Raw genomic sequence first — 12,825 nt, 5'->3', positions numbered from 1 at the left:
AATGTTTTCTTCACATCTTCACACAGAGTATGCTTCTTGACACGTGTCAGTTCTGGATTGTCTGATATGTATGTCCATCGATGTTTTGAAGTGGCATTACAAAGAGGCCTTCGTATGTTCTCCCCGTATTAACATAGTCGATGTTTCTGGAAAATAAGTGAAGTGTATATTATTACCATCGTATTATAACAAGCGTTGCAATAAAAAATCATATTGTTATCCAAATATGCTATGCAAAATAGTTTTTATCTGAATAAAATTATTTTAGTTCGGATACGTCGACAATAAACATTTGATAATGCATTTCAGTAAACCATTTCTTCGTCATTACAAAACGTTTATAATTTGATATTATCAAGAATTTTCAATGCAATGCTATTTGATCCATGTTATGGAATGTGCCAATGAAAGTATCTGATGAAAAAGTAGTCAATGTTCTACAATGTAATTGCGTAGTTTCTGGTTCAGTTGTATTGCCCTATTCGTATATAACGAAATACATTTGCATCATTTGTTTTTATTCTCGCCAAAAATGTAGATGTATATTTATGTACATATAGTGTCCATTTTATCAAATGCCGCCTGCATTATTACTACCATCACTTTTAAGACTCAGCCGGCAATATATTAATATAAGCATATTCACGGTATAGCGTTAGTTGTGTCTGATTTCGTCGAGGTTGACTTGTATCTTCTATATACAAGAACACTTGCAAAGACCAGTCCGAGCAGCAGAAGACATCCTCCTACCGAACCTCCAGCCACCCCGGCAACCTCGGAAGCGGTAAACCTCCGCTCATCATTTTTATCTGCAAGATTGAAAGTCCTTAACTATGATTACTTATATTATCACTCATCTCTTCATGCTTGAACTGCTACGGGTTTTCCTATAAAGAAAACTAACATGCATTCTTGTATTAATCGCAAGTCATATTTTCGTCGTTGATAGACAGGTTATTCGAGTATGTTTATTTTCCTATATAAATGTAGACGATTTTGCAGCGATTATGACGATTAACATACAATGATCTGTTAAGGAATGTGTCTACTGGTCATAAACATGAAATAGGAAACGGTTGCAATTGATGGTTGTTGAAGTTAGGCTTAGCTAGCTTAAAATAGTTCCAATTATGAAAATAAATTGTAATAAAATTATTTTTTATCTTATTGCAATTCCCATTTTGCGAGATCGTAAACTCAACTGAAATTCATTCTTTTATGGAAAATACACCTAACAAGAAAATGCAATTATTCAATAAATCTACTTATATGAAAACATTTAAGTTAAAATTTGATTGATCAATTTAAAAAAACAAACACTTGAACTTTTCATTTTTACTATATTTCAAAATTTAGAATGGACATTACTTTTTATATATTCTGGCTTTTATAACCTCAACATGTTTTTGCCAAAAAAGATCAAAAGTATAATTCTAAAAACAATACTATGAAAAACGGTACTCTCAACCCGCTATACTATTTGCTTGGCAACGAGGGTTTTATGTACGATGTAAAATTCGATACCATCAAGGATCCTGTACAGCCCGTTTACATTATAGTGAGGCATATTCCCCAGTAAAACTGTCACTCATTGTCCCATCTGCACAGTCACAATCGAGAAGGCAACTGACGTCATTCGCTAGGTCAAACATACCAGTATATCCACAGTTATTCTTATAGTATTTGACTAAAACAATTACTTGCTTTTTTACCATGGCCTTGTGTTATCGGTACTCATTTGTTAGTATTAGAACTTACGGGAGTTACATGAGGACCCAGTCCATCCCTGCTCACATTCCGGTGGAGCACAGTCCCCTGTTACACCATCACATATGTTTCCATTTGCACAGTGGCAATCGTGTATGCAGCCTTCTCCGTATTTGCAAAGTTCGCATACTGCAAAATATATTGATTGGTGATATTACGAAATTTTCAATACGATATAAGAGAAGCAAATAACTTCGTTTTAATTGACTGCTATTTAACAATGTCTGCGGACACATGTATATAGTAGAGTAGTATGCAATACATAAACTATTACCATGCTTGTGGTAGAATATATGTGTAGATGTATCCCCATAGTATAATTGAACTTCGCGTATTGTAAAAGTTATGTTAATTATTATCAATGATTATTATTACTCAGAGTTAATTTTCTTAAAGCCTCATAGATGTTAATATGTTTGACACGAAGACATGAACGTTGCTGCTGTTTTCTGCTTCTTCTTGATAACAGTTATTATATTAAAGCAATACTTTTCAGCTCGATTGTGACGCCAATAATAAGCTGTTATTGTCCTTGGTAGATACAAGTACGTGTGTCTATTTTGAGAGGCCAACAAACTATTTTCAGGGGACGGACCCACATTTTACTATTAATATTAGGATTGTTTTTATAAAAGACACCTTTTAAACATATATTTTTACTACATTCGCCGCAAAACATAGTACAGCTTTTTTCCTTATTCTCCATCAATATAATCGGTATAATGAGAGAAAAAAACAGTTTTTTAATTGATGCTGAAGTAAGCAAATACAGACATATAAACATGGTGTTTAGAGCATGTACCTCTACAAAATTACAGTCATGACTGAATAAGGAATGTAGCATGTGGTTGATGCAAAGCCTTAAAGAGCTCAGCAAAACGTTTCTTCAAACGACTTTTAATGATGGATATGCTTGATACAAATATGAACATTGGCAGTCGGTCATACGCATGTACCTTTAACAGTACCTCCGACATTCCGATTACCAAACCATCTTGTCTTATTGAATGATACTTTATCACCATGGAGCTAGTTTTTTTTATTTGGCAGATGAAATATTAATTCATTAGAGTAACACTATTGTGTCAGCGTGAGTTATAAACGCAAACTGTGCTCTCCTAACTGTACTCATTATCACATTTACAGAAGATCTTAATATTTACGTGTTTCACACTTAGGATCTATCCGGAAATCATAACCAGGCTTGCATCCAAGGTTGCATATCCCGCTGACATGGTGACATTCTTCAGCAATACACTGTTGACTGCAATTGCTGGAGCACTTGTCGCCATAACTGCCGGTAGGACATTCTTAAAAACAAGAATCGACCTGGATTGTTTTACGCATTCTAAAGTTATATCACCTCGTACTGATAGGACTGATAGTACGTTGGAATATGAAATATGCGAATCAATAGGTACCACAAGCGATAAGAATATTCCGATTCCAAAACCTTTGTCACATTTATTTCCAGTGTATCCTTCTGTACAGCTACCCGTGCAATAGCCATCAGCTTTGTTACATGGAAGCTGCTTACATTGCCCACACAAGGTATAACAATCATCGTAGAACCCGGGATGGCAATCTTAAATAGATTGGATGTGTGAAATTTGTGAAATATTATTCTAAATACATGCTGCTTTATACAACTATCATCCTGTTTTGGTCAGCAGATGCAAAGCAAAATATTACAACCCAATTATTGTCAAAAATTAAATTATTTACGTAAAGTTAAGGCATAAACATTTGCGCGCGAAAATTCCAGCGGACAGAACAATGGCATTAACGGAATTCATTACAAGATGAGCAGTTCGTGTTTATAGTATAATCGAATCCAGGTTTGCATCCTAGCACGCAGTTGCCGTCTTCGGCGTTGCAAATGTCGTTGACACAATTCGGCGAACATTCTTGGCTGCAATCTTGGCCAAAGTAGCCTTGTAAACAGACTGTAAAAAAAGGAAAAGACTGTTTACGTCATTCTACATATTTGTTAAAACCAAAAATAATAATTTAGTTTCTTGTCAGACAATGCGAAAAACAAATTGATTAGGGAATCAATACGTTGTTTTGATCTTTTTAATTTAGTTGCGAACACACTTGTTTATACGGATTTTAAGAATATATATATTTGCGAAACAAATAGGTAACATATTCGGCTAAAATTTGTCTATTTGTAACACAAATATTCCAGTGGACAAAACATGGTTATCTACGGAGTAAATTACCAGATGAACAGTTCTTGTTTACTGTAAAATCAAATCCTGGTTTACATCCTAGCAGGCATTTACCGTTCTCTGCGTTGCAAATGTCGTTTCTACAATTCTGTGAACATTTTTTGCTGCAAGTTTGTCCATAATAGCCTTGTGAACAGACTGTAACAAAATTCAACAAACCAATTACGCGCTTCTACATATTTGGTAAAAATAAAATAAATTCATAATTAATGTATTGGGATTATACGTTGAAATTATCTTAGTTTCATACCATGATTATTTTGATATACATTTAACAACATAATTATTTTTATTATTATGTTATATATTGTTTCTGATAATGTAGAGAAATTCATAAATTTGATTGAGAGTCACAGTAATTATGTAAAATAAAATGTTACAGTATATGATAACATAATCGCGTTGAAAAACGTGTTTTGCTCGTTCTTGAAAAGTTTTATCGTGTGTGTGACCTCCACGTACAGGTTTTCATCAGAATAAGTACGTCTTGGCAGAAGTGCACGTTAAATCATACGTCACTTACGCTTTTCTAAATGACCGCTGTCGAAGTTCACTCAAGCAGCTCGCTTGTATATTGATGTATATAAACAGTACAATCCATTCAAAACTAACTCTTGCATTGATTTTTAAAGGCTTCTAAATATTATACTACATCAACTCAAAATGTTGTTGAGGTCTTGTCGTTATATATTTATGCTCGGCTCGCTGTTGGACAATTAATATTTTTTTATGTTTACAAGAGAATTCCCTATTGAAATAGTTTCGCTGTATAAACTGACCTCAAAATGTACGCGGCGAAGGCATGGCTGTTTATCATAAAGCATATAATATTTTGTTGATGTACAATGATGAAAACATTGCTGGAGTTGCCAAGAGAATTATTTTTACATATTAAAGATGAAATGGGACCATTTGGTATTACTTGATTTGTTGAACATGTCACATTTTGCCAGTATTTATATTATTTTTATCAACACGATTATTTATTCAATAATAATCTATTACAAATTTATTTAGTTCGTTGTTTTCGTTTCTGGTAACACATGTTTTAAGTATGACCTTTCATTATGTTTAGATGAGTCATGGGACGGCAAACCTGACGGTGATTTAACAGCACATATCTTCAATCAGAGTCGTAGATTTATATCATTGGACCATTCTCACTTACTAGACCATTCACACCCACTAGTGTCCTACAGATTTATAATTATGACTGAATTCAACGTATAGAAACAATTAAGAATTTATAATACTCACACCTAAACATTTTGTTAACTAAAGTAGCATTCTCAATCTTATCAGAGAGGAGCGCATCCTTGACCACAAAGCATTTGACATTGCGTTTAAACGTACCTTCACATGTAGGTGGCTCCCAACCCGGCTCACAAACGGTGCAGTTGCCAATAATAACTTCACATTGGCTCTTACAATGACATCTTCGCAGACACTTGTCACCAAAATATCCAAACGGACAGGCTGTCATTATTTAAAATAAAATATATGTTATTATAATACTTATTATAATAATGTATATATAACATACCACATTATAGTCAAAATATGCACTTATATCAATAAACAATGCTAAAATTGATCTTTGACATCGCTTTGCTACATATATTTGCGTCCATATAGCCATTGCTTTAATGTGTAAGTTGAAAACGTTTACATCTGTAGATTGTTTAAGGATTAAAATTCGACATGTTGCATTTTATTGGGGTATGGTATGCAATGGGGCTGTTCAAAATGGGTGGAGTCCGAAGGACTCCACCAACATTTTGAACTGCGCCATTGTATTAAAATTCGACATGTTGCATTTTATTGGGGTATGGTATGCAATGGGGCTGTTCAAAATGGGTGGAGTCCGAAGGACTCCACCAACATTTTGAACTGCGCCATTGCATACCATATCCCAATAAAATGCAACATGTCGAATTTTAATACTTATATTTACATTCATTTAAATCTACATTTCTGCTAAAATAAATTGATTATTCAAGAGCATTTTCTCTTTTTTCTTTCTCTCATTGTTCTCAACGGTGGGTAAATTAGAACAGCTATCGTAACCTAATGTTATACGACAATGAATGCACAGATAAAATAGTTCCTTATTTATATGTTTATTTTCTATCTTTTCAAGGTCAAGAATATTATAAATACGTATTATTGCATAAAATGTGTGTTTTCGGTCCGTTATCGTGGTGTAATAAAACGCAAAAACCCGGGCGTTATCGGTAGAAAACGTGCATTATTCAGTAAATTCACGTGGCGTTAATGTCCGGTTTTTGTTTACATATGCGCTATCAGGGCCCGCATCATAACAATGAAGGCTGAGCGACCTGGTTTCTGACCGAAAGTTGGTCAACGATGCAAACTTTTGCACAAAAACATATTTTACCATATATATAATGTAGCTGCATACAAATACCAAAACATGAAATAAACCACATATAACTTACATATTTTCTGCTGAGTTCTCTTTTCCTGGCAAGCTGATGTGTTTACTAATAGTTTTTTCTGCAATTGTTTTGACTATTAAAAGCACTAAATTATGTCTGAAACGACTACCTCCTCCGAACTTTAGTTATTTATTTCGATTTTATTCAGAACATACGACTTATATGGACATGATTCCATTACGTCGTATGCAATGAACAAAGAAATTTCAAATATTTTTTTCTCTGATGCTGAAGATGCTGTACATTTTATCAAGAACATGTTTACAAAATTTTCAGGCTTAAATTTGTTATCAAAACAAATAAAGGTTAAAGTAGGAATGTATAGGTAATTAATTGATTACCCAATAGGTATTGTGTGTAAATAATCCCAGTAATCCAGTCAAATTTCGAAAAAAGAACACTTTCAAAACGAATGAACACTGCAAAAAATGGCGTCGAAACAAATTGCAGCTGCCGAGTTATGTTGCGGCCCAAATCGAGCTTAATGTAAAACTTTTTCAATGACATCACTCATGACGTCATACAAGCACCCGTTATAGAGGTTATTTTGAACTAACTGTTTTTGCATTTTAGTGACATTTAACAGCCTTTTAAAAAACACAATCGTTTCTCCAATTGTTCCATCCATCATGAAATTATCTACATAAAAATCAATCAAATTATAGTTGCTTATTTTGTTTTAACTGCTTTACTGCAGATTACAGTTGAGCATGTTGCCAATATTTTTACTACGATTTCATTGAAAAAAATAGTTTCGTAGTAAATATGCCCCGCCCCTTGGTATAATTGCGCCCAATGGCAGGACAGAAGTATCGAACAAACGCACGCGATATCGATGGGAAATGCCATTGCACTTTATACAGAAATAAAGTGCAATAGATAAACAACAACCATCGTTAAGGAATGAAGTGTGAATGTAAGTATAGTTGTATAAAGCAGGATGTAAATCCGATGAACAAACACTAAACGCTAACTGAGTAATACTTACTATAAACAAAATGTGTATACTTAAGCCTAAATTGTCCAATCTCCAATAGCACTAAAGACTCTTGTAAAGTAATTATTTCATATAAACAAATACTAAAGGACTTACTGACTGTCTCCGCTTTTAATAGCAACTTGCAATTGATGAATGCTGTCAGTACACATAATACCAAGTTCAAGTTGTAAAAATCTGACCCTTTAAAACTCTTTTAAAAACTACTTTTTAGTGTACGACAAACATGTTCCACATATTAGTTGTAATATATGACACCCATTTCTCACAAAGCTGTCTTTCGTCAAGGGCATTCTACGGAGTATGCTTACTTACTTGCTTCGAATACTTCTACTTGACAAATAGTCAACACGTCCTTGGCAATATCTTTTTTTATGTTGATATACCGGGCAATCCGAGGAGTGATATTAAATTGCACAATTAACCCAATAGTATTCCAATCAGGTGTGTGAACGACAATACCGTTGTTAGGACCCATCGTGTTGTTGCTGATGTAGGCAGCAAGGTTTAGACTTTGTTCCACGGTATCTGAAATAAAACATGCGTCCAAAGATGCCGATTTATCTCTACTCTGTTCTCGGGCTTGGTCCTGGCCAAACATAAACAAATACAACGCATACTATCAATAACGGGCATTTACTTATTAAACCTTTTTGTGGTCGAACTGAAATGAAGTAAATTGGCAACTGTTATAGCAGACAATGCAACACAGAAGATCGCAAGCGATTAAATTTGTATTGAACATCTAAACCACGTTATGTTTACTTTAGACACAAATCGATACATCTTTTTGGTACTTTGTTTCAATCGAATGAGGCTAGACGGGCTTGTAAAAAAAATGTTAATGAATGTTTTGACTGTCTTGGTTCATTGAAGATATAATATGAACAGATCCCATCAAGCTGCAAAGTACCATTATGAACGATTTGCATTGTTTTCAATTTAAGCGACTAATTCCTCGCAAAAACAGTGCGGTAAAAATAACAGAAACTTATTGAATATATGAAACCGACTATTCGAAAAAAACTGTTTAGGAGTTATACCTATCACGTGAATCAAAATCTAACGCAGCTAAAACTTTGCCTAATCATCATCATATTAATATTAATATAATCAGATATAGTCATGGTAGAAAACACGATTAAACGGACGAACGGGCCAACAGATGGATATCTTGCCTATCAAGAATGGGGGAGATACATATTACACATGTAATTATTCAGTTTTAATACCATTCAGGAGGACTAATCTTGTTAAATTTCAGCCTTACACACCTAAGCATAAAATCTATCTGAATGCAACCATCCATTGATCCGTCCAACCATCCATCAGGAACGGCCGTTTTACAGAATCAGCTAAAGGATGTTTCTTGTATTTTATCTTTAATGGTAACATTTGAAATAGTGTATTTCTTGATCAAACTTAATATCTGAAATGTATAACGTTATAATTCCACAAAAACGAAAGTATTAATTAAGCATTGTACTCTTTCTTCTTTATAATTTAACAGTTTTAGAATTTGTAAAAAAAAAACTAGGAAATTGCAAACAAGCAAGTTAAATACATCCTGTCGTTACTGTGTTATGCAATAGATAGTATTTGCACGGAAAACTTTGACTAGAGTTTTTAAGAATCACAAGGGTTAATTAAACAATACGTCTCTGAGCGTGAATGAATCAACATTCATCGCTATATGCCAAAGATATATAAGTCGATGTTTTCCTGAAATATAATTTAATTCAAATACAGTTACCTGTACGACCCGTGACAACAATAGAATCAATCAAATGCTTCGATCCAAAATCCATTTCCCACCACCGAGGGGATTCATTAGGAGCTGTAACACTGCACGTGCATGGAAGATCATTGTATTCCTTTTCGCCGTCCAAAGCTTTGTCAGCAGTACATGATGAGAATGTTGATGACTGGTATGCGTTGCCACTCAATAGAAATCCGGTCGCTAGAAAAAACAAACACATCTTTAAAAAACTGACTGAATGATGTGTTGTAAAAGACTTTTCTAGACTAGTGACAAGTTGAATGATAGGTAAGAATAAATTATGTGTATCCATTTTACATCATAAGTACCGACATGTTTTATGTAGAAATATTATATTACTCTTAAACACCACATTATGGTTATTTAGGCTCAACTATGTTTTTAGATTAAATGACATTTAATGACATTATCAAGGTAATTTTCACACACAATCCGGTCTTGCTATTCAGAAAAAAAGAATCAAAATGGACTTGTTTTCTAATATCAATACACATATGATTAAAATAATACAGTCAGTTGATAATGAACATGAGAAATGTTATTTTTTGTTAAAACAATAAGATACAAGTTAAGTTTGAAATTGGCTACAGACCATCATTTTTTTTACTACTGTCCCTTTTCAACTGAGAATTTGTCAAAATCTATTGTTTCCTGACGCATTTGTATAAAACTATTAAAGTGAGGTCAAGTTCGATTTTAGTAACAAACCACTGACGTTAATGTCCTCATTTTAGCTTTCGATTTGCAAATTAACGAGGTCCTGATGGCAACGGAAAGTTCAATGGTTCAAGGTTGTCCGGTTCACGCAGTGGTTAGCGATCTCGCTTCTCATATAGGTGACCCGGGTTCGATGACCGATCTGGGCGCATATGAGTTTAGTTTGCGGTCACTATGCCGGACAAGTGGGATTCCACCGGTTACTCCGGTTCCGCCTAAACACCAGACCACACTCTTACCTTAATTCGTGCGAACGACAGTGAATAATAAAACGATGTTATAACTTATTGTAAAACAAAAACAGTTTCACTAATGATTGAAAAAAAAAAACCCTATTCAATCAAACTATACGAATTGTTTGTTTCTCCGTCTGCAGATAGAGTTAATGCATACTTTGATAAAATTTACCTTTAAAGTTTTTTTCTTTATTCAGGACTATTGGGATAAGAGTGAGGTTTGTGCACGTACACTGGTTTAAACCCCGAGTTAATTTAAATTTTACTGACCGTTTCAAGGCTTTACCTAATAATCCTTGATAAACATACCTGTTTTTTATATAGTATATATGTACTGTGTTGCTTGTGGAGTTGTTCCATGTTTCTTGTTTGTGATGTGTTTGTGATCTATGTCTTTGGCGTTTACCCTGTGCCATTAAACAGGGTTTATGTTTAAACTTTTGGCTTCTTAGCTTGTTTCTGTTGTTTTCCACATAGGTATTGCAATAAATTGGTGATAGATGACTAATTGGATTTATATAATTTTAATACATTGGTTGAGTGCATGGATTTGAAACCATAAAAATCAAATGTTCATGTGATTATTTCCGCTTGGAAACGTTAAACATTCCTGCGTTAAGGCGATGCGTGAGATACACACCTGTGACAACTCAAAATGCCAAACCAAACAGAATTAATGAGCCCCACTTGGATTTAATTTTCAACTTCAGTTATATTTAAACAAAACTTTTTGGTATAGTATTTATTGCCATATATATGAAAATATGGAAAATATTGGTCAAAAAAGTAAATGCATATGAATAAGCTTGATTAATATGTTTTTTTAAATATTAATTGTTGTCAAATATAGGAATGTTTCAATCAGTTATTAGTTTGAACACAATGATTCTTTATGAGTTTGAGCCATCATATAGGATCTGTCACGAGTCGTCATGTAAAACACTATTTATCACAACGAGTTGTGTATTATATGACGACTAGTATCATATTTTTATTTATCTTTTGTTACTTGATTTTCCAGTAAACAATGGCAAAGACAATCTATTTTCCTGTTCGTCTGCTTTAGAGATGAGCCTTATACCACAGAAAAATGTCACTTCCCGCGGTACATGCATTGCAAAAATGAAGTTCCCGGAATAATTTGAAACAACTGATACACCCGATCGATTAAAATATGTATAACAGAGGATTGCATATTAAGATGGAATAAAGTATGAATAATTAAATAAAGACTTTACGAAATTTGCTTTTGTTAAATCGTGACGTCATATCCGGTAAGTTGACGTCATAGTTCTATATTTTCATTATAGCATTTCCTGTTTAAACAAATAAAGCACAACAGTCTTTTAAAATGTTATTTTTTCACGAAATCAAGACGAATAAACACGCTTTCATCTTAAGAATCATTGTGTGTATTGAAATAAATGTTCATCATGAAAACAAAATGAAATCTTAGCGTTTACTTGGTAGAATATTGTAAAAAAAAATGTGTTGTTGCAGTGATTCTATTAATTTTTAAATACGAGACAAATTACGCTACAACTTTTGGTTGGCAGATTAAAAGTTTTTCGTTGAACCAGTTAAACAATCCTATACTCATTGTGGAACGGCCATAATGCAAAAGTGGGTGTGGAAGGTCAAAAATTAAAACGTTTAAAAGGTCCTGTTTTATTTAGTTTTGAGGAACGATCTTTTTGGGCGGTGAAACAAATAGTCTTGGTGACATATTTTGGGTTAGTTGACATTGTTGATTGAGCAGTTCCGGTAAATTTGATTCATAAACACATTAATTTTGTATCAAGACATTTCCGGGAAAACGCAAATGCTTTTCGATTGGAAATCTGATAAAATATTATTTTGTAAAAACTGCTCGAATCCTTATTACAGCTTTTCATGTTGCAACGTATATATGAATTATACTTGTTTAATATCGAACCTCAAAACTAAATAGAATGTTTTAAACATTTTATTATTGGTCCTTCGATCGACCTTTGCATCGCTGTCGGCCCTTAAGGGCGGTATTTAAATTGATTTCTAATAAGCATCTATACTTTAAGCTTGATGCAACTGAAGTAAAATAGTTACTAGGATTTTAGGTTTTACCTAATTCAACATTGATGTTCAGAATCATCGAAGCCAGCAGAATTTTGAGTACTCGCTCCATATTAGTTTCGGTTAAAACATCGTAATCGAGGTAAGGCAGCTGACTGAAATAGAAAATACTGTATTATATAATCTAATGTATGCATATGTTATCATTTACTGCAGTATGCATTCATCGCTTATGGAAAGCCACAACTGGCAAATGTTGTGATATCTGATGCTGTTATGTCTAATTGACATGCTATCATGTCTAAATGAAATGTTAGTATGTTTCACCAGCATGATACCATTTCAAACTGACATATTATTATGTCTAACCAGTATGTCTTCATGTCTTAATGAAATGTTATTATGTCTAGCTAGCATGCTTTCATGTTTAACCGACCTGTGATAATGTTTATGTCTAACTAGCATGTTAGTATGTATAAAGGACATGTGAATATGTTTTAATACCTGACATGTTATTATGACCGACTGAAATGTTATAATGTCTAAGTGTCCAACCGACGTATTGTTCTTTTCCGTCTTATCC

At 33.6% G+C, this 12,825-nt stretch overlaps 1 protein-coding gene across 1 annotated transcript; it reads right to left on the bottom strand.

The window, feature by feature from the left end:
• Window positions 1-46: 46 nt before the first annotated feature.
• LOC128225906 (multiple epidermal growth factor-like domains protein 10) lies at window positions 47-10,550 on the bottom strand. The gene is made up of 7 exons (XM_052935803.1): window positions 10,526-10,550; window positions 9,211-9,417; window positions 7,920-7,985; window positions 2,931-3,077; window positions 1,759-1,896; window positions 647-809; window positions 47-146 (listed from the first exon to the last, which is right to left on the bottom strand). Exons 1-7 carry the CDS (start codon window positions 10,548-10,550, stop codon window positions 47-49), a joined length of 846 nt encoding a protein of 281 aa, XP_052791763.1.
• Between the last annotated feature and the right edge of the window lie 2,275 nt (window positions 10,551-12,825).

This window comes from Mya arenaria, chromosome 3 (genome assembly GCF_026914265.1).
Source record: "Mya arenaria isolate MELC-2E11 chromosome 3, ASM2691426v1".
NCBI lineage: Eukaryota > Metazoa > Mollusca > Bivalvia > Myida > Myidae > Mya > Mya arenaria.
Note: the sequence above shows the minus strand (reverse complement) of the source record. Positions and strands in the feature narration are given on the sequence as shown.

What these genes read in the sequence shown, in the direction of transcription:
- LOC128225906 (XM_052935803.1), bottom strand. Translation starts at nt 10,550, where the DNA reads ATGGAACAACTCCACAAGCAACACA. An exon ending in CACGATGGGTCCTAACAACG is followed by an intron (nt 3,078 to 7,919) that starts GTATTGTCGTTC and finishes CTTGTTTTTAAG; the next exon opens with AATGTCCTACCGGCAGTTAT. An exon ending in GACACAACTAACGCTATACC is followed by an intron (nt 147 to 646) that starts GTGAATATGCTT and finishes CTTATTTTCCAG; the next exon opens with AAACATCGACTATGTTAATA.